Here is a 20802-nt window from a genome sequence, read left to right on the forward strand (position 1 = left end):
GTTTGCATTAGTGATGTAATGCTCTGTAAACTGATATACTGTAATACCACAGGAGCTCAGAGTGGCACAGCGAGAGACAGCGTCAACTGCGACATGAAATATATTTGCGGCTGCTTTTGACATGCGTGATCAAATGTTGTGTTTGAATTCATCTGTATGCTTTTAAAAAGTTTGTTTGACATCCTTTTTATTCGTAGCTTTCTTTTGAGTTGTACATCAAAGGGGCTGTCTCATACATTATTTCTTTGGTGGATACAGTTGTCAGTGTCAGTCATCAATGAGCCAACTTAATTTTCTCCATATAACTGATTCAATTTGAGATGATATCTGCTGGGATATTTCTGAAGCATTAATAAAAGGGGAGGAAAGGAAATTAGCAGAAATTAAAAACCCTGTACATTGATTAATTCCCTCACATTTATCCAGTATTAACAGGTTTTTTTTGGGCCACTCTAGGGCAGCAGGACAAGCTGAAAACTCTACACTGTCATGTTATCAACTTATTAAGTTGTTATAGCAAACATCTTTATCAAACAGTTGTCTATTAATACATCCAGTAGACATTATGATTTTATTTATTTATTTATTTATTTTTTTTTTTGGAGTCATGTTTCTGGCCAGCTGTTGAATGTAAGCCCAACATTCACTCTCCTTTTAGCTCTGTTTTGGTCTCCTCTAACTTCAGAGGAAAATACACAATTTGGCTCTTCAGCTGCTAAACACTCCACTATATTCACCAGTTATAAGTGTTTTTCCATAACTGAATTTGCAGCTGTTGTACCGGGTTCTGCTTTTGTTTCCACTGCCTGCTTTAGAGACTCAAGGTTACAGGTGGTTAAGTTTCTGTGGTGGAAAAGAGCACTTAGTTTCTAACTTTGTCTGCCATGTGGTGCTGGTCAGGTAGTGTACAGTTGGTTTATCAGATCTTTTTTTTTCTTTTTTTTTTTTAAAATGAAATCAGTTGCCTACTTTCTTTCTTTCCCTGTGATTGGTAACAAGGTGGATATGAGTGGTGAGGTTGAATCTAAACAGTTGAGTTGCCGTCTGCAAAACCAAAACAATGAGCTGAAAGACATAAAAATGCTTCATAGATGCATAAAATGAATCTTTTACTCCTCCTTAGGCTAACTGTGTACATGTGTAAGCTAAGCACTGAATGTGAAAGCAAGTGATGAAAGTGAATGCACTGCAGCTGCTTATTTATAGTCTGTTAGTATGTTTGTAGTGTTAGTTTTGATGTGCAGCTAAATGTTGTGTTTGGTTATGTATGTGAAACAGGGCACACCATGTGATGCAAGACATATTTCAGAGAAATCTGACAATAAAGTGAAATCAAATCAAATGAAGCTGAGGGGAACTGCAGAGCTGGGTAATAATTCTTTGTGGGTTTGTCATTTGAGCGACTACTTTCACTTTACACATTTGATCCATTTTTTAATATTGAACATCATTAGTGCAGCTTTATTTTAGCTTTGCTAATGTCAAAACTATTTGGTGGTATGGTAGATAGATATTCTCATTTTGTTAACTGAGTCTGAATGTGTGATGCAATCTAAATGACATAAATGAATGGATCAATTACACAATAAATGGATAAAATCAAAGCTGTCAAGTATGAAATTCAGCATGTACTATACTAATTGAGCATGTAATGCAGCCAGTATAAAACGCATCAAGATTTATGAGCAATCATCAGGCTTTTGCAGTAATCTTGACTGTAATCTGTGTCTGTACTGTGTAAAGCTTTTGAGGCGTTTTTTGTCTTGGAAGATATGGGTGTTTTCTTCCTCTATGTTGTTTCACCAAGCAATTGTCAACCCAGGATGAAGAACATAAAATAAATTTATTGCGTGAGTATATCTTTTTCTGTAACTATACACACACACACACACACACACACACACACATATTGTCTGCATCACAAAGTGCTGAGAGTTAACTTGAGTTGAAATCCAAACCTCCGTTTGGCTGCTTTTAACTCTGAAAAACTGAAACTGCAGCACCCACAAGAAATGTTTTGGTTTTCATATTGTAGATGGAAAATATGCTCAACAAGCACATGAACGCTTTTTCAGACAGATTGGATTATTTTCCTCCCCGCAGAATGTACTGCAATACCTCAACTGTCTCCAGTGGCTTCTGATATGAACATTTCCAGGTTCCGTTTCCAGGAAAGACTTTTGTCATAGCAGTAGAAAATAAAGGAATAAATAAAACCACAGTGACATTATAAATCCAGAGTGGTTTATTGGTTTATCAATCGGCAGGTTTGCCAAAGCACCATAAGAAACAAACTGAGCATTAACCCGCCTTTGTATATTTCAATGGCAGCAAGATGCATTCAGGAACAGTGGTTTTAAAGCATGAGTAAACAATTCAAACAAAAACATAACACCTTCATAAAAGGGTTTAATACATGTTCAAATGAGAGCACAACTTAAACAGCAGTTTTCAAACTTTACAGGTTACGTGCTACAATTTTTACAGCTGGTTGTAATTCTCAGGGAGCAGAGATTGAAATGAATTGAAAGCAAGCCATGCCGACTTTGTAGCACACTGAGGGAAGAGCAGGAGGGGGGGGAAGGGCAGCAGCAGAACACACACTGTAGCCATAAACTGGGATTAGAGATGAACACGCAGATACTCACTTACTTCCATCTGAAATGCCAGCCAGCCAGTGCTGTGCGTGCATCTGTGTGTGTGATGTGTGCGTTATCGTGTGGTGGGTGGGAACGTGGGGGAACAAATCAGCTTTGAGTAGTTGATCTGGAACAAAGTGGCTCAGGAAGCAAGCAGAGCTGTGATTTTATTCCCTAATGTTCATGAACGACATTTATAATCAGGGTTTATAGAGGACAGGTTAGGGAGGATAGGCAGATTTAGAAGGACTCTCGCATTGAAAATCAACTAGGAGAAAGAGACAGACAGACACTTAACAGTAGAAGACTGAAGTATGATTCAGTGCAAACAAATTAAGAAAAGCTGGAAAGATGACGTGCAACTAGCTGGATAACAACACATTTTTACTTTCCTCCTCCTTTCCATGAACATGTATCTTAACTTTTCCAAAGTAACAGGAAGAGGAGGATGGATTTCACCCATTTTAAGTGCGCAGACACAGCAAATCTGTCCGACAGATTTCTGCGGGCTAGCAGCCGTCTTGGCAGCATGAATGCGTGGCCTTCAACCACATGACAACTATGATGACGACGATAGTGAGACCTCACTAAACTATTTAGTCATATGACTGCACAGCTTAAGAAATCTTAACCTCAGGGACAAATATCCTAAACAGCGTGAAACAACATTTTTTCTGTTATTCAGTGTAACAAATGGGGAATTCTTTTTCACAGTACTGTTTTTCTATCTCAGTCACTTGACAAGAGGAAAGGAACCATTAATCGCACAAAAAAAAGAAAAAAAAAAAAACAACTGAAATGTTCTCCCTCACGTACAGCAAAGTCACTTTTTCAGCTGGAAGAAAATCAAGTAAAAGAAGGATACTAAGGGGTTTTGGTCCCAGTCCCATTTTTGTCCAAGTGCTTCAAAAGAACAGACCAGACGGCAGCAGAATGTTAAACACAGGTGCCTTGTCAAAGACAAACACGGCTTTACAGCATAGTCTTGCTTGCATTAAGAAAAATAAAACAGCTTAACTCCATAGAGTATTTACATATTTTAGCTCAGTGCATAATGGATATCTTCCATTTCTCTTTGTCTATCTATATAAGTTCATATAGAAAACTCATGACAGCGTGAAGCATCACAGGCAAGGAATGCTTGTCTGTAGAATTGGTACTCAATTGGTCTTGGCATCAGCAAGTCCTCAGCCAGCGCCTTTCTTATTAAGTGACAGACAGAGGCTTTGTATATATGCAGAGCGGTGCTGGACTGCAGGCGGTGGATGATCCCTGCTTGTATTAAGTTTCTGGAGGCTGAAATGCTCCCATCAGCATTCATGTGACCGTCAGTGGCAGTGCTAGCGGCTTAACCATGCACGTACATTTAATCATAAACATAAAACAAAACATGCAGTTTGGAGAAGGAACATCTGGAAGAGTATCAACAGTTTGTGAAAAAAAAAAAAGAATATTCTTTGTCTATGTCGTAGTCACTGTAGGATGATCTACAGTTCCAGCAACATACAATCTTGAGGCTGAATGGCGTTTAGTACCATCTTTCTGTAAAAGTACCCTAAAGAAATAATACTTTTTCACTTTGGAGTTTCTCTGTGAACTTGCATTACCTTTTTTTACCTTTGACCTTGTCATAAAACACATTCATTCATGATGAAATGGTGTTTCTTGGACCTCTAATTTGACCAATTTCCAGTTGAAACAGAGTGATAAGCCGGAACAAAAGGATCATAAAAAGAGGGTTGGTGTGGAAAGGGAGAAATCATTTCCCACTTGACGAGTGGAGAGGGGTTGCTATGTGTTGGCTTCAGAAATCTAGGGCACTAAAATATATTGTTTTCAGAGAAAATTTGGATATAAAAATACGAGAGAATATAAAACAGAATCTTTTGGCATTGACTGTTTAACAGGTAGGTCAGAACACAGAAAACCAGCTAACAAGGTGACATTGTTATTTTTCACTTCATTTTGTTTTGAAGTCATTTCTTGGCCATTTCAGCCATTATGTTTAGTGCATTTCCTCTTTGTGCCTCTTTGTGGACATCCGGATTTCACACAGGCAGCAACAGTGGACACTTAGTTTTGGGCTTTTACTAGACTGGATCAGCCGGAGGGCCGATTTGCGAAACTCTTGTGAGATTTGTACGTGTTGTGTTTCTTCATTGTGCGCCTAACCCTAACCTTAACCCTTGACCTCAACCTTAACCCTAACCACACTCGCGAGAGTTCATCCCCCCCCCGGCTGATCCACCCAGCTTTTACCCTTATTTTCGAGCACGCTGTCTTGCCAGGCGCTTCATGAAGCAACAGGTTACAGTTGCGATGATGACGATGCCCACGAACAAGGCGGAGGACACTCCAATAACCAGGGGGATGAGGAGGAGGTCAGCAGCTAGGAGAGGAGGAAAAAAAGAAGGAAGGACGTATGAAGAATGTAGAACTACACGATAATTACTAAAAAAAATAACTTATTATTTTCCTTTAAAATGAAGAAAACACAGCAAGATGAGTGAAATATGCCGTCATTATAATCTACTTTCATATAGAAGAATATGTTGGGGAAAAAAAAAAGATTCCCCTGGGAAAACTGATTTGTTTGCTTCAAATTAAAAATACAGCTATGAATTTACAGAGTGCTTCTCAAATTCAGACAGCACACACACATTGATTACCAGTGAGTTAATGGACTGTGCTGCTGGATAAACAGATTGCCCCGGTGACTCAGCCATTTAGTCTCAATAAAGGATCCAGACACATGTTATGTAAAACAGAAAGGTCAACAACAAATTTTTTACTGCTATTGCCCACCCATAATTAGCGTACAGATGATCACTGATGCTGGACATAGCACTACCCTCCACCCATCCGTGTGTTATCTACACATGCTCATACAGTATCACTGTCCTGATTTTGACAATATCTTTATATTTTGCATCATGAGTCCCACAGAGAAAGCAATTAATATTTTCTGTGACAGAAACAGGTGAGATTAAGTGTCCATATAAGTATTTCAGATGTAAATACAGAGAAACCACTCTCCGCAATCTGGTAGGGAAGGCTAGAAAAGGCTAGAAAAAGGACGTAAGCAATGGTCTATCTACTTTAAATGAGCAAACACCCTTCAAGGTCAAGAGTAAACACTTGACACTTACATTTGACATTTGCACTTGTTTGATTCTCAATGACCCAAACAAATCTGGACTGGGAAGGTGAAAAACCAGCACTTGCCCCTTAACCCAGTATAGCTGTTCAACAGCCAACAGATAAATGGACTGTTCATCAAATTTATCCACTATCACTATGTTTATTTGAAAAAACAAACCCAATGTGAGACGCTTACCTCGGGCGTACAGGTAAACCGTAATTGCATTTGACTCTGCTTTGACTCCCGTGTTGTACCAGCCTCCATGCGGGTCCTGCCCCCACGCCTCAGCATGACATGTGTACATGCCCTGATCCTCCATGGTAGCCGTGTGGACCCTCAGTCTGTAGCTGACGGCCGACAGGCGGTCGATGCTAACCTCGCTATTGTTGATGTAGATCTTTGCAACGCCGTCATACGTGAGAGCAGCTACCAGTCTGGGTTTTTCTTCAACGGGGGAGTCTGGCGGAGTAACATCAGCTGCTGGGCTCCCTGGCCTCTTGAGAACTGGTTCAGGGATTGGCCACCGCAGCCACTGCACCTGTGCCTGGGCGGGACCTGTGGTCGTTATGGTGGCGTTGCAGATCAGGGTGACGGTGCTGCCTCTTTTTAACAGCGGGCCTCGAGGGAGCTGAGCCACAGCAGAAACTAGCACGTCTGTGGAGGGAAGTGGTACATTTGAAGAATAATTTATGAAATGTGAACTGAACATGTGTGACTGTTAACCCAAATTTAGCTAACACATGTTTGCGATGAATATGAAGAGAGCCAAACCACAAATTCCAGTTTTGCCTAATCCAAAGTCTACCCTTGAGCCAAAGACTTATTTATCCCTGATGTTCCTTTTTTAGTAAAATACACTGAAAGTTTTAATGAATTTAAAAAGAAACTTGGACAACAGGTAAAGCTGGAGCAGAGACTTGGATGACACATTTCAAAAGGTCCGGGTGCAGACCAGCACATTGCAGCCAAATGGCACGCAAACTGGTCCTCTGAGCCACTAAGATACTCCATGAATCTGTAATTATAAATCTTTTCTCAGACCCAAACAATACAGAGGTCCCTGAACAGAATAAGTAATTAAGAGTGGAAAGAAAACAGTTTAAATGTGTCAACCATCATGTTCTTCACTTAGGACTTCCCATTCCTGAATATTTTACTGTATTTCAAATATTTTTTTATAGAAATATCTCTGCCAAACCTCTGTAGCCAAATCAGCCCCCTACAAATTTAACTTTTATTTCCTTGCATATTGTATACTATAGCGTCTCTCACCTTTGGTCTTCAGGTTGACGGTGACTCCTTCAGACCTCTGGGTGAGTGTGGCTGGAGTAGATGGGCCAGGGTCTCTCCTTCCAGCATATACACTCACCACACACCGATACACCCCGGAGTCAGCGGGGCGGGCCGAGAACAGCTTCAGAGAGTACTTCGTCTCTGACACTTTCTCCATAGAACCGCCGCTGGCTCGGCTGAGGTCGTCCCCCCAGCTCACGACACCATCTGTGCCCATGCGGGCCACCTCCACCTTTACACAAAATATGGTGTGTGAGTACGTGTTGGACTGTGAATTGAAATCTAATTTATTTTAGGCCATTTATAAGAAACCATGAATACTTTTAGATTGATGATGTTGATCAAATACTAATTTCTTCACTCATTAAAGAAAAAAAGGGCTGCCGTTTGGCAGCTTACTCTCCAGTGTCATTTGTCAGAACTTTGCCTCCAGCACTTGAACACAACACATCAGAAAATATTCCAAATCTATCTGTAATTTCATCTGAATTATTAACACGACAACTATAACAGAGAAGAAACATGACTTTATGTTGACTGAAATGGATTACCCAGTCGCAATTATATTCACAGTTAATCTATTTTTTTTATCCTAAAGTGTATGAAAGTAATTGAGTCTTACATTGCATTGATAGAAGAAGAAAAAAGTGATAAAACTAGGAAAAACTTTCAAACACTAACTGCTTTGTTATTGCTGTAAATGCACTAAGACATAAACTCTAATGTGGCATGACAGTACAATTAATACATGTAATGTTTTATCAGTTCCCTCATTTGCTGACAGGTGTTCACAGGAGCTGACTGAAGCAGCCACTCATGGACTGAAAGATAAATTAACTGTACACCCACTTAGATACATCAATACTTTGTTTCACACACACCAAAGTCCCTATATTGTTCTTCTGAGGACAATAGCACACATGAGTTGTAACCCGCAAAATAACAAACAATTACTCTACATGAAGTCAGCAGAGGGAGCATCACAGTACCTCGACTCCCCCGGCCCCGACTTCATCGCTGCTTACAGAGCCCCTCTTCATCCACTGAACCAGCAGGCCTGAGTTTACTTCAGACGGCAGCCCCAACACCTCACAGGTCAGGATGAGAGGGGAACCGACCTGCAGGGTCACATCCCCTCTGGGCGAGGATGTCACACTCAGAGACTCCGCTGGAGAGAGGAAGAGATGGAGGGAAAGAGCTTAGTAAAAAGTTTAAGTACCAGAAATCCTCCTTAGTGGAGGGCCATAAAAAAACAAACACTTATACTATGATTGTAAAAACCTTTACTGGAAGCAATATCTCGTAGGAATGACTTGACACATATTCAATGGTCAGGATGACATATTGTAGTTTTTACATTTTGTCATTTGGCAGATGCTTTTTTCCAAAGCGACTTACAAGCGAGCCAAGACAATGAAGCATTAAGATAACCACTTTAATCAAAAAGTAAACATTACACACAAGTTAAGAAATAGTGATCAGAGCAATCATATTTTCTGTATATACTGTGTAGACATGTATATACAGGTCTGATTTCTTCTTTGTTTGTAAACTGAATATCTTTAGGTTTTGGTGTTGGTCAGGACAAAAGAAGACATTTGAGGACGTCACCTTAGGCTTTGGGAAACAGTTATCATTTTTTATCTTTTTTTAAAATATTTTATAGACCAAACAATCAAGAAAATAATCATCAGATTAATCAATAATGAAAACAATCATTAGTTGCAGCCCTATTGGCAACAGAAACAGAGAATAATCAAGAACCATAAACCGATACCAGGATTATACTGTATGTATAAATATAACACAAGATATGACTTATTATTTTATGAATTGTATTAAATGATGTGCTATATAATTTGCTTGTAGTTGTCTCTCATTGCTCTCCATTTCTCATGGAAGAGACATGCATAAAGATTTCATTACTGTGTAACTGATGACTAATGAACATAATTTGTTTAACTGAAAATGTTTCATATTGTAAATATAAATACCCTGGATAATTAGATATACACTGACTCACTGTTTTAGCAAAGCCTCATTTAACCACAACACTTCTCCAAACACAGTTCTGCTTGATAATAGACACATTATCTATAAAACAAAAGGACACATGTCAGACCATTGTTTTAGACGACAGTCCAGAAAATACAGAGCTGGGTGGCGCTTGTCAGGGAGTTTCTGAAAAACAATGCATGTATTGTTTCTGATTCAATTCTTCGATTTCTGTAGAAAAAAATATGACCTAAAAAACTTAAACTCCATCACACAGTTACTTAGTACTAGGGCTGCAACTAACAATTATTTTCATTATTGATTAATCGGTCTATTTATTTCTCAATTAATCGATTAGTCATTCCGTCTTTAAATGTCAGAAAATGGTGTTTCCCAAAGCTTAAGATGTGTATTCATTTTACTTTCACAGAGGACAAAAGAAGCCAGAAAATATTCACATTTAAACAGCTGGAACCAGAAAGTTTTTGCATTTTTTCTTCAAAACTGACTCAAAATGATTAATCGATTATCAAAATAGATGTAATTCATCGTCTGTTGATCAACTAATCACTGTAGCTCTGCTTAGTACAACTAAACAGGGTGTGAACCTTTTATTAAAAACATATGTAAATCAAACATTAGAAACTGAGAATGGGGCTGTAGTGGTGGCAGTAACATTTGCACTATTTTTCCGTATCAGATTAACTTCCCCTTCCAGTAAGTTAAAAAAAAAAAAAAAAGTATGAGGAACAGCTACTAGACACAAAAGTGCTGGTCTGACAGGAATGGACACATCAGTCTGACAGAAAGATAGTCATCCTCTATGCAGGCTAGAAGGGGCCAAGGTGGGAGCAAAGATTACTTAATCCTTTAGATCCATGCAAGCTGTTTAGAATTTAAATTGAGCCAAACTGCAAGGCGACGGGCAGATATCCAGCTGCCTGTCCGGCAAGCTATCGACCTATTAAATCCAGCTGGATAATCAAGAAGAGAGCTGAACTTCTAGCCTGTCAGTCAGGCAGTCTGATAGTGGAAATCCCAATCAGTTAGTCATATACTGAAGATTTCCCATCAGCCAGGTTGGAAAGAGCTGAAACAGGTACCACCCAGCCATCCCAGGCAGCCAATTGCAAACCCTACTGCCAAGCCCTATACAGATGTGTATCCAGTTACTTAATCAGCCGCGTATCTTTTTAGTCTGTAAACCGGTCCGTCAGCCAGCCAGCAAGCTAGATATTCAGTTAATCTCCAAGTAACACAAACATCCAGGGCTTGAGTCTGAAATCTGGAGAGAGTCCAATGTACTCAACAGTACTACAAGTCCAGGCCGACTGACGCCACTTCCAACAACAGACAAAGACAGAATCAAGAACCTTGAACTGACAAGTAGAAACCAAACTTCAGCGTTTTCCCACGACTCGGCTCGAGATTTGCTTTTATTGTCTTGGGTTCAATTTAAGCAGCCAACTTAACTGTGTATCCGGTTTCCTCAGTGTGGTTAACTACTTTATAAATAACCTGCAGTAAGATTTTGTAACTAATATCACATGATTTTTAAATGTATCTTGTTTGAACAATTGCTGTTGTGCAATCTCATTGTTATGACTTTGGCATTTGCCTCATGTGCTATCATAGTGTTGGCAAATGTCAGCACAAATACTGGTATAGTTTCACTGACCTAGTTGCTGAACAGTCAAGTTGCCAATATCCAGCGTCCTCTGTGCAATCTTCTGCCATGAGCGATCGCGGTCCCGAATCCACTGCGACGCCTCGCAGAAATACGCGCCGGTGTCATCTGGCTGCACCGCTCTCATCTTCATCACGTACACCCCAAGTCCGGCTTCCCCGTTCCTCTTCTCCAGTGTGATCTCTCCATCGTCGTACCGCTTCTTGTAAGAACGTCCGGGCACGACTCCCAGCATGTTGTCGATGGAGATAATCTCTCTGACGGTGCTGACCTCCTCTCCCGCTCCACCTCCCGTACCGTCTCCGCCGCCGCGCTTCCCAAACATGATGGACAGGTGGGTGAGCTGTTCAGACTGGATGCCGGCCGAGCACGTCAGCGTTAATTCGGCCCCCTCTGGCACGGGCTGGCTAGTGAGCGAGCGGGAATAGCTGATCTGGAGTGTGTCGGGGATCACTGCGCGTGTGAGAAGGGACACAGAGAGACAATTATATTACATCAGGTTGCTGCAGGAGCCGGATGAGAGATGATGCCACATTTAATTTCTACCGCCTGTGTGATGTTTAAACCTTTCTATGTTTAGAACGCCAAAGCAAATCACGAAAAGGGGTTGCTGTGTGTGACTCCCAGCCATTTACTGTACCACCCTTGGCTTTGGGCGCTAGCTTTGCCAAAGAAAGCGGGATTAGTAGGCTATTATGACGATAATACACTTCAGCTGCAAAACGAACACCCAGCATCCTACAAACATAAGCTAAGCGGTGCACAAAGCGACATGATGGATAGAAACAGAATTGGTAACCATATGGATGGTGTAAACATGCCAAATGATTTTTGACAGCTTGAACAGCTGGATCTGGGTGTAAGTGAAACAAATCTGTAGAGAGAGAAAGAAAACTCCAGATGGTAAGTATAAATAACAGCTTGGATTGAGGAATGTCGTCATGAGCCAAGTTAAACTTAAACACATAGTACGATTAATCAATGAAAAATGTGTTACTTCTGGCTGATATAGCGCAAAACAGCTGATAAAATCCACCAAGACAGAAAAATGGTTTATACAACATGTCACAACTATGATATTATTTATCCATTTTGATTTTTATCCATTCCACATGTTTTTTGTTACTTTATCAAACTACCATGATCCTTCTGATCTCATCTGTATTGTTGATGCCTGATTACCCTCTTCATATTCTGTCTATTTTTTATGCCTGTTTTGTGTTTTGTGACTTATATGTGCTGCTGCTATTATAGTTAGGACACTTCTGTATTCGTTTTCTTTCTCGTTGTCAACAAATTCCATTAAATTCCAAAACCAATCATACTTTCTGACTTCCTGACCCCGTCTGCAGCACTGAGCCCAAGCACATTCTTTCCTACTGAAGATCTAAATCGATAAAAATGGGAATATAATTTCACATTGAAGGAGCTCAGTGATTTTGCTATGGTAACAGGAGTTATGATCGTATTTGTTGGGGTGTATTTTCTGCTACATTTTTACATTATTACGCATTTGATGCACCAGTGGGTATTTATATCACCAGGACAGTGTGTGTAGGATTGACTCAAAATAAACCACAGTGTCCATTGTGATGAAGGAACATGTAACCCAGTGCAGCTGATTTGTTTTTAATAGTTTTGGACAACTATTTAGGTGTATGTCTCAGAGCAATAAGCTTTATCAGGCTTTGAAAAGCTACAATAATTTGTTAGTAGAATCAGTTCATTGTTGGTTTTGGTCACTTCACCTTTGACAGTCACTGTAGCGCTGTAGTTGCCCTGGTAGGTGGTGTCCGTGCTAGGTGTGTAGCACTCATACTTCCCCTGGTCCTCAGCCCGGAGCCTCTGGATCACAAGCCGGACGTTGTCCCCAGAGTCCCTGTCCACCCTCACCTCCCCGTTCCTCACCCGGGCCAGGAACGGGGCATAGGGGAAGCCTTTATCCCTGGTGGACACCACTCCCATCTGCCTCCCACCAGCATCGTCCCTGTACAGGAACCACTCAAAGTCCTGCGTGCGTGGGCCTTCGTATCCTGACACGGCACAGGGCAGGGAGAGGGGGAACCCTGCTACACGGTACAGGGGTCCAGTGGGAACATGTACATCGCGACACACAACGCACTGGAGCACTGTGGATGAAACACAGAGAGACCGTGAGAGTGAGAAAGATGGTGACGAACAGACAGGAACAATTGGAAAGCGTAACAATGTTGATTTCTGTAGGTCACAGTGTTGCCTCGCAGCATATTTGCTACATGGAGTCACTGATCAATATCCTAAGCTGATGACTGGATAACAGGGAATCAATACATTAAATGGCTGTGGAAGAAAAACACTCAGGCTGGGGCTGGGCCAGCTTTCTCCAAATACAATGGCATGTGTAATAAATGAAATACAATCATCTCAGTGGGTTTCTCAGGTCAGTCTCTAATTATTTTTATTGATTTAAAGGAAAAGTCCACTAAATACTGAAACAAGTTTGCAGTCTTACAAAGAGTGCAACATTAACTACAACATTCACTAATACTATGTATTTCACTCCAATTCAATGGGACTCCTTGGCATTTAGATTGTGGTGCTCAAAGCATGAAACAATACTAGTGCAGCAAATAATTATTTTCATTAGCCATTAAACTGCAGATTATTTTCTCAATCTATTGGTTAATCATTTGGCCAAATTGAATTTTGCTCGAGCCAGAGGTGACATCTTCAAATTGCTTATTATTAGGGCAACAACTAACAATTATTTTCATTATCAATGAATCTGTTTATTATTTTCTGGATTAACTGATTAGTTGTTCGGTCTATAAATTGTCCAAAAACAGGGAAAAATGTTGCTTTGTTTCCCAAAGTCCAAAGTCACATACTCAAATTTCTTCCTATGTGCCGACCAACAGTCAACAACCCAAAGATATTCAGTTTACTCTCACAGAGGACTTGAAACACCAGAACTATTCACATTTGAGAAGCAACCAGAGAATTTGGACATTTTTTCTTAAAAACTGCCTGAAAACTCTTTATTTTGGTCTCTATGAGAGGAAACTGAATATCTTTGAGTTGTGGACTGTTGCTCAGAACAAAAGATGACATTTGAGGACGTCACCTTGGGCTTTGGGAAACAGTGATTTTTGACATTTTTGGCTGAACCGCAAAAGCGGGGCCAGCCAATAAACAAAAATGTCTTTCCTCTGACATTTTATGGGCCAAACAACTAATCGGTCAATCGAAAAAATAATCGCCAGATTACTGATAATGAAAATAATCGTTAGTTGCAGCCCTGATATGAACAGTTTCTTCCTTCTACACCATTTCATAACACTTAGAAAGACAAGCTGCTGCTGCATTATTCAAAAGTAATTTTCAGTGCTCACAGCAGCAAAAATTAAAGGTCACTGAGTGCATTGTGTTGGAGAGACAATTCACACTCAGACTCTCTGAGTTGAAGAATTCTAGTCAGGGCCCAATGGAAAATAAAATATATTCCCTCCCTGTCCCCTTTCTGTTTAAGAGAAGCGTGGCAACATGGAAGACCTTCAGTGTTCTGTTTATAAGCAAAAATATTCAGTGTGAGTGCCTCGGGGTGGAGAGCAGCCAGCGTCCAGGTTCAGGCGTCATTGTATTTCACTGAGTCTCATTGTCTGGCTGCATACACTACTTCCCCTAGAATCTCTCTGAAATAGTTATGGACTCAGACCAACCAGGGCTATTTAAAAACAGAAACCCTCTTTAAGCCACTGAAACTGCTCATGCCATTACTATTCTCTCATGCATAGGGTACTTGCCCAAAATATTCTGATGCTGATACTGAGTCAGAGGGAAAAGGCCCAATTTTAGACGGAAACATTACAGGGGATTTTACCTTTATCTTTGCCAACATCAGGTCTAGATCCACAGATACACATACCGTATTGTAAAAGTAATCATTTCCCCGTGTCAAAGTAGGAATGAATTGTTGAATCTGAGATGACCTGCCCCATTTATACCCAAATTAGTTTCACTTCTTAAAAGTACAAACACAAAGCAGAACAGTTCATTCTATTAATAGTCTGAAAATGGAAGTTTGTTTGAGAAAACAAATCATAGAAAAAATAAATTTAACTATGAATGGCCCTTCTCCAAACTATGGAAGTTGTATATGTTAAAAACAAAGAAAAAAGACCTGAATGTCTAACAAAAAATAAATTGGAAATTTAGTAACATTAAGTCATTCAATTAGCCAGCCAGAGAGAGAGGTCACATAGCCAATCTCTTTAGTAAACTTGTTCCATATTTTAGGAGAAAGGCACTCATGTTTAAAGCACTATTTCGGCTACAATAAAGTATAAGAAATTATTTTGCTAAGAAGGGTACATATATTTAATATTGGTTGCCTACAAATTGATTTTAATATTCAAGTGATGCCGAAAGCTGAGAAACAAACCCATCATCTCTTAATGCAAATGAGACATGACCATCCCGACATAACACTCAACAAACAGACATCCACAAACAAAGAACCACCAACTAACACACCTCTTCCCCCGCGCCTGAAACTGATGACGACCTGATCAACTAGAAATACTAGATGGGTGTGTAGTGGCACGCCCCACCTGTCTGTGTGTGTCAGACGTAAAACCAACTGGAGCTTTCTCACAGGCGAAGCCGCAGCCCGATAACAACACGTCCATAGATAATGACATGGGAGACTAGTGGGAGGCTTAAGCGGATCAAGCCCTAATTAACATTGGGCTCGGACTGATAGGGCTGGGAGACACTGCAGCTTGTAACAATATTCAATACTGTCTGGATTAGACACTCTGCCAGCCAGGGGGGCCCAAATTCTCTTAGAACCCATGAAGAGATAAATGTTGGACCCCTGACCCCATTTATGTCCCAGGGACCCCTGTCTGTTTGGGTGTTAGATATAATTCATACAATTGTTAATACTGTGAGTAAGGAGATAAAAAAAACTATGAGGGTCAGAGTGAAGTCGGCAACTTTACATATTGTCTCTCTGCTAGCTGTTAGGTCAAAACATATACGTAAGGTACAAGACAAAATTGTTTAAAATGGGAAGTATAAAGTTGAAAACAGAAGTCCCTAATGGCACAAATAATTACCTACAAGCTCACATTCTGACTGTACTACCTTCCTCTATCTGGGTCGCATGTACTTTTTGAAACTTTTCATCATTTTTTCATCGTATAGCCAAGAAAATAAAACCTTACTCTGAACTCCTAAGCACCAAAGATGTGATTGGTGGTGGAGGTGAAATGATACTTCGTAATCAGAAAATTAATCAGCGACTACTTTAATAATCAATTTAAAAGTCATTATTAAAAAAGTTTAAAAATTTTTTTAAATTTCCAGCTTCTCAAAAGGTGAAGATTTGCTGCTTTTTCTTGTCTTACATTAACATCAACTCGATATTTGGGAGATTAAACCTCTTGGTCAGATAGATAAATAAATAAATAAATAAATAAATAAATAAATAAGAAGATGTCAACTTGAGATCTAGGAAATTGTGACAGGCATTTTTCACTATTTTCTGACATTTTATAGACAGAATGACTTGACAAGAAAATAGAAAAATTTGATAATAAAGATAACTGTTGGTTGCAGCAGGTCTTTTTGGTTATTTCACTCAGCAAAACTTCCTCCTGAACTCTATGGCCCTTTCTTTTTTTCTCATGTTGCATCTAATCTTTCTTATACTTACTTGTGTTTGGGAAAGCCTTTCCCAGATTTCACCTTTGTTGGCAAATGCACCTGTTTCACTGACACATTTGGCTCATTAGCACCCATAAAGTCATTTCTGTGTTTACATTGTGGTTAATAAAAATAACCTACAGGCCACAGGAACGTGAGAAATTCTCATAACTGTCCCCACAGATGAACCACAGGGGCAAAAGATGGCAGACTAAATTATGAAAGAGACCTAGCTAGGTGCTCCAGATGATATCTAAATGAATAGTCTGATTGATATGCATGAAGAAACAATCATGTAAATGCATGTGACAGATGGCCAGGCGATTTTAGTCGTTGTGTGGAGTCAAACAGGTACAACGCAGACGCGGCTGTACTCACAACAGTGTAGAAAAACGAATAATGCTGTTCTCATCGAAGCCATCATGGTCCTCATCTCCCCCCTCGGTGTCCAGATGGATTATGTTGACTCAGATTTCCTTCTCCGTGTTCCTCTTGTCGTTTATCGCAGATCATAGTTCATCCCGTCGCGGAGACTAACTGTCTTCAAACGAAACAAACAGTACATGGTCGGATTATTTGTGTGGGAGAAGAAATTACAATGTTTAACAATGTAGCAACACACTGATCTCACACAAACACAGACAGGACAGGAGAGTTAGCGCCATCGGCTAGTTGGAAGGCGAATGCATATTAGTGCAAGAATTCATGTGCAAAACTGCAAATTAAATCACCTTTTCCCCATGCACCGTCGCATCTCCGTCAACAAACCGAGCGCTCCATTAAAACCCGGTTTAGTTTTAGATTATACCGCCTCGACAGACAGACAGACATGCCGTGCAGTGCGGGTACGGAGGGGTTGGCATCACAGGGGGCTGGGTGTGTGTGTATGTGTGTGTGTGTGTGTGGATGAGGAGGAGGAGGAGGAGGAGGAGTGGTTTGCTACAAAAAGGGAGGAGCATGCATGCAAACTAGGGTGTGAGAAGAAAAAATTGAACTGGTGCCATTGGTCAAGAAAGCGACGATGACATTTTGAACCAATGATAATAGAGAGTGTTGAGACATAAACATTTGAACCGCAAGGGGGCGCCAGAATTAAATACAAGTGGACCTCCCTGTATTCAGTATGGTTTTATCAGGTGGGTAAATGATTTATATAGCGTATGTTACACAGAAGGCTTTTGTTTCTCCCGTAAACTGCCATTACAAATTTTTGATGTTTAAAAATTAATATAAAATCGCTGGAATATGCTAGAAAAACAGGAAAGTAACAGCTCACATTTGCTGAATGAGCTGCACAGTTTAACATTTGAATGGTTTTTCTAGCACAAAGTATGGAGCAGTTGAAAAGGTTGCACATAATGTGGAATAATAAGCAGACGTAGGAGAATCATAATGACTGATTGCTGGAAGTTTGCAGGTGCAGCAGTCACGCAATAATAATAATAATAATAATAATAATAAGAGATGTAAGGGATACAGTTGTATTGATATGAAATGTTCAGCCATAGTGGTTTGTTGTTAGCGCAGTAACCACTATTAATTAGGTCATGTGAATGAAACCAAAGCAGCCTAAAAACTCAATAGAAAAGAAAAAATGCAAATGTTCATTAGCTACACACACACAAGAAGGGACAGGGACATTGTTGCAGTTACAGGCTTTTGGTTTAGGCCTGTGACATCATCAATCAATCAAATCAATCATTAGCATTATTGATGTAACTGGGCAATCAACTGACACACCTGGTATTAATCTCTTGTTTCCTGTTGAAACTGCAGTATTATGCTTCTGTCTCTCTCAGGTTTGCAAATAAAATGAAAATCTAACCATTTAATCTTTTAGTCATTTGCCATTTTCTGTGTATGATGAGTGACAAAGTAAAATGAATAAAAGTTTCATTTTCATGTTTAAAAATGCATCATTGCTGCCAAAAGTGAAATTAAAATAGAAACTCTACTGACAACAAAATGTCAGTGTACTCCCAGGTGTATCCATCCCACAATTATTATGAAATTGAATGTGAAGTTGACTTTGCATGTTCATTTTCAAATTGTCAGATAATAACCTATATGTAAAATATGCAAACTTGGCTTTTGCATTTGAATAGTATTTCATAATAATTGCAAATGAAAATGAAATTAAAATGGCAGGTGGCATTTTCATTTGACAAATGGCAGAAATCCCTCAGACTTGTTCTGTAAAATTTGACAAAGTCACCCATCAAAATCAGTGGGCAGTGTACAAATGTAGATTTGCTGGTACACATCAGTCAGATGACTCAATTCCACTGTCATGTCGCCTTAGTATAGGGGAGTCTCGGGTTTGTAGAGATGCTATTAGAATCAAAGGTAGAGTAATCTGGCTGCAGATCAGATTTACTTCTTTTGAGCTTGTTTGAGTCTGGCTGACTAATGGCTAACACACAGAAACATCACAGAAGAGATGTAAACTGTCAGTCATTCCTTTTTACTAGTATAACTGCTCCGGGTATAATTACTAATACATTAGAGGTGTCAGCGCCCACTGGGCTCATTCCTAAAATCAGTAACAGGTTTAGAAATTACAGGATTGTTAGAAACAAAGGACCCATTCTAACACCTACTCAGAAACTCATTTACAGCTGTGCATCTTGCACATTTACAAAATTAACTGAAACTTTAACAGAAGATTATGATCAGATCTTTAAAACATTATTTCAAGAAAATTATCAACAATACTTTTGATACAGTATGTTGTGTTTGTGCTTATTATACCCCCTCTATCTATATCTATATCTATAGACATGTGATACATGCATGTGACACCAGCACAGGGTGTTATTTGTTGAATGCCCTCGGGAAACACATTTTTTAACCCTTTTAGAAAATGCTTAGCCTTCATTCTGTGTCTGTGTGTACACAGTCACACATGTATGTATGCTTGTATATACTATACATGCATGTTTTATTTTTTGGATTTGTGTGTTTTTGTTCACTTGTGTGTGCCTTTATGCATTTGAGCATTTGTGTGTGTTTGCAAGCTTGCTCATTTTGGTGAGTTTATAATATAAATCCCATACATGAAAAATTAGACAGTTTTATTCAACCACAAGATGGCGACATCCAATTGCCATACTGAGAGCTCCAAACATCTACATCATGTACTTGCTAGACTAAATAGGTACCATACAACACACTTCAAAATAATGAAAGTAAAAATAATATTAAAGAGAGTGACAGGTTCATTGTCATTGTCACCTTACTACTAGTCAGATAACATGTAATGATAATGATATACAATTAATACCACTGCTTGTGTATTTTAGGTAACAATTATCCATGTGTACTAATACTTTCACTATTCTTAGCTCCAAAAACCTGAATCATCCACATGAGGTTGTTGAACAACACTTTCTACGAGCTGACAGTGATGTAAAACAGTGATAAAACCCAGCTAACATTTCTGTGGCCTGTGAAAGCAGCGCTGCTACATTCCTGCCTTTTCTGTCTCTTTTTTATATTTCTCTCAAAGGGGGAGCAATAAATTAGTCTAATCAGTTATTTAACTATTTTTCCACACACTGGAGTCACAGGAAATATTAAAGGCTTGAGTAGAAAAATGGAGAAACATTACAGCTGAGTGCAGCAGGATATGGTCCTATATGTGGCTGTGAGTATATGTGGGATGCTCATTAGTGGATAGATTCACTCAGATGCTGCACTCTCTGAGGAGGATTCATGCCATCAGAACACACCTCATTAGTGGTACCAGTTGTCCTCCATCTTCCTTGTTTTCCTTTCCTTTCTTCCTCACTTCTCTCCAGTCTCCACTCCTCACTTTGAGCTACATGGAAACATGGAAGACTTCACAGTGTGGCTCGGCAGAGAGAGAGAGAGGGGAAGTCATTAGGGTATTCTGGGTTAACAAGGCGGCGAGCAGGATATGCAGACTTCAGCAGGAGCCTACACATAGCACTGAGGGATGGCACTCGTGCAGAGTAAACTTCCTCAGTCTTGCGCTTTCCAATGTATCACAATTTTTAACCGAGTTGGACAGTTAAAGCATGATGTAGTCTGATCCCGTTCCAGGGGAATAAACCTCTAAAAGCAGCATTGATCTGCACGCTGCTTGTTGTGCACGTGTCTGTGTAGCCTATTACTCATGACAGGCAGTCCTAAAATCCCAAATTCTCTGCTCTTAGAGTTTGTATTCTGTAGATATTTAATTCCAACATCAACTTTGTCTAATGTTTATCAAATGTCTATCAACTACTTTTATACCTCAAGTCAGTGGTGGAAAGTAATTAACTAACTATCTTTAAAGTACTGTATTTAAGGATAATTTTAAGGCGCTTGTACTTTGCTAAGACTTATCTTTATTT

General features: G+C 39.7%; 1 protein-coding gene across 3 annotated transcripts; it reads right to left on the reverse strand.

Moving 5' to 3' along the window:
- Positions 1 to 2222: 2222 nt before the first annotated feature.
- igsf8 (immunoglobulin superfamily, member 8) lies at positions 2223 to 20251 on the reverse strand. Of its 3 annotated transcripts, none has more exons than XM_044349675.1 (8): positions 20176 to 20251; positions 16823 to 16981; positions 12505 to 12885; positions 10748 to 11209; positions 8064 to 8242; positions 7054 to 7306; positions 5977 to 6435; positions 2223 to 5028 (listed from the first exon to the last, which is right to left on the reverse strand). In XM_044349675.1, exons 2-8 carry the CDS (start codon positions 16875 to 16877, stop codon positions 4901 to 4903), a joined length of 1917 nt encoding a protein of 638 aa, XP_044205610.1. In that variant the 5' UTR covers positions 16878 to 16981; positions 20176 to 20251; the 3' UTR covers positions 2223 to 4900. The 3 variants fall into 3 exon arrangements, with proteins under 3 accessions (XP_044205610.1, XP_044205609.1, XP_044205608.1); XM_044349674.1 differs by lacking the exon at positions 20176 to 20251 and adding an exon at positions 17176 to 17353; XM_044349673.1 differs by lacking the exon at positions 20176 to 20251 and adding an exon at positions 17176 to 17353 and having other exon boundaries at positions 16823 to 16985.
- Between the last annotated feature and the right edge of the window lie 551 nt (positions 20252 to 20802).

This window comes from Thunnus albacares, chromosome 4, assembly GCF_914725855.1.
Source record: "Thunnus albacares chromosome 4, fThuAlb1.1, whole genome shotgun sequence".
Taxonomy (NCBI): domain Eukaryota; kingdom Metazoa; phylum Chordata; class Actinopteri; order Scombriformes; family Scombridae; genus Thunnus; species Thunnus albacares.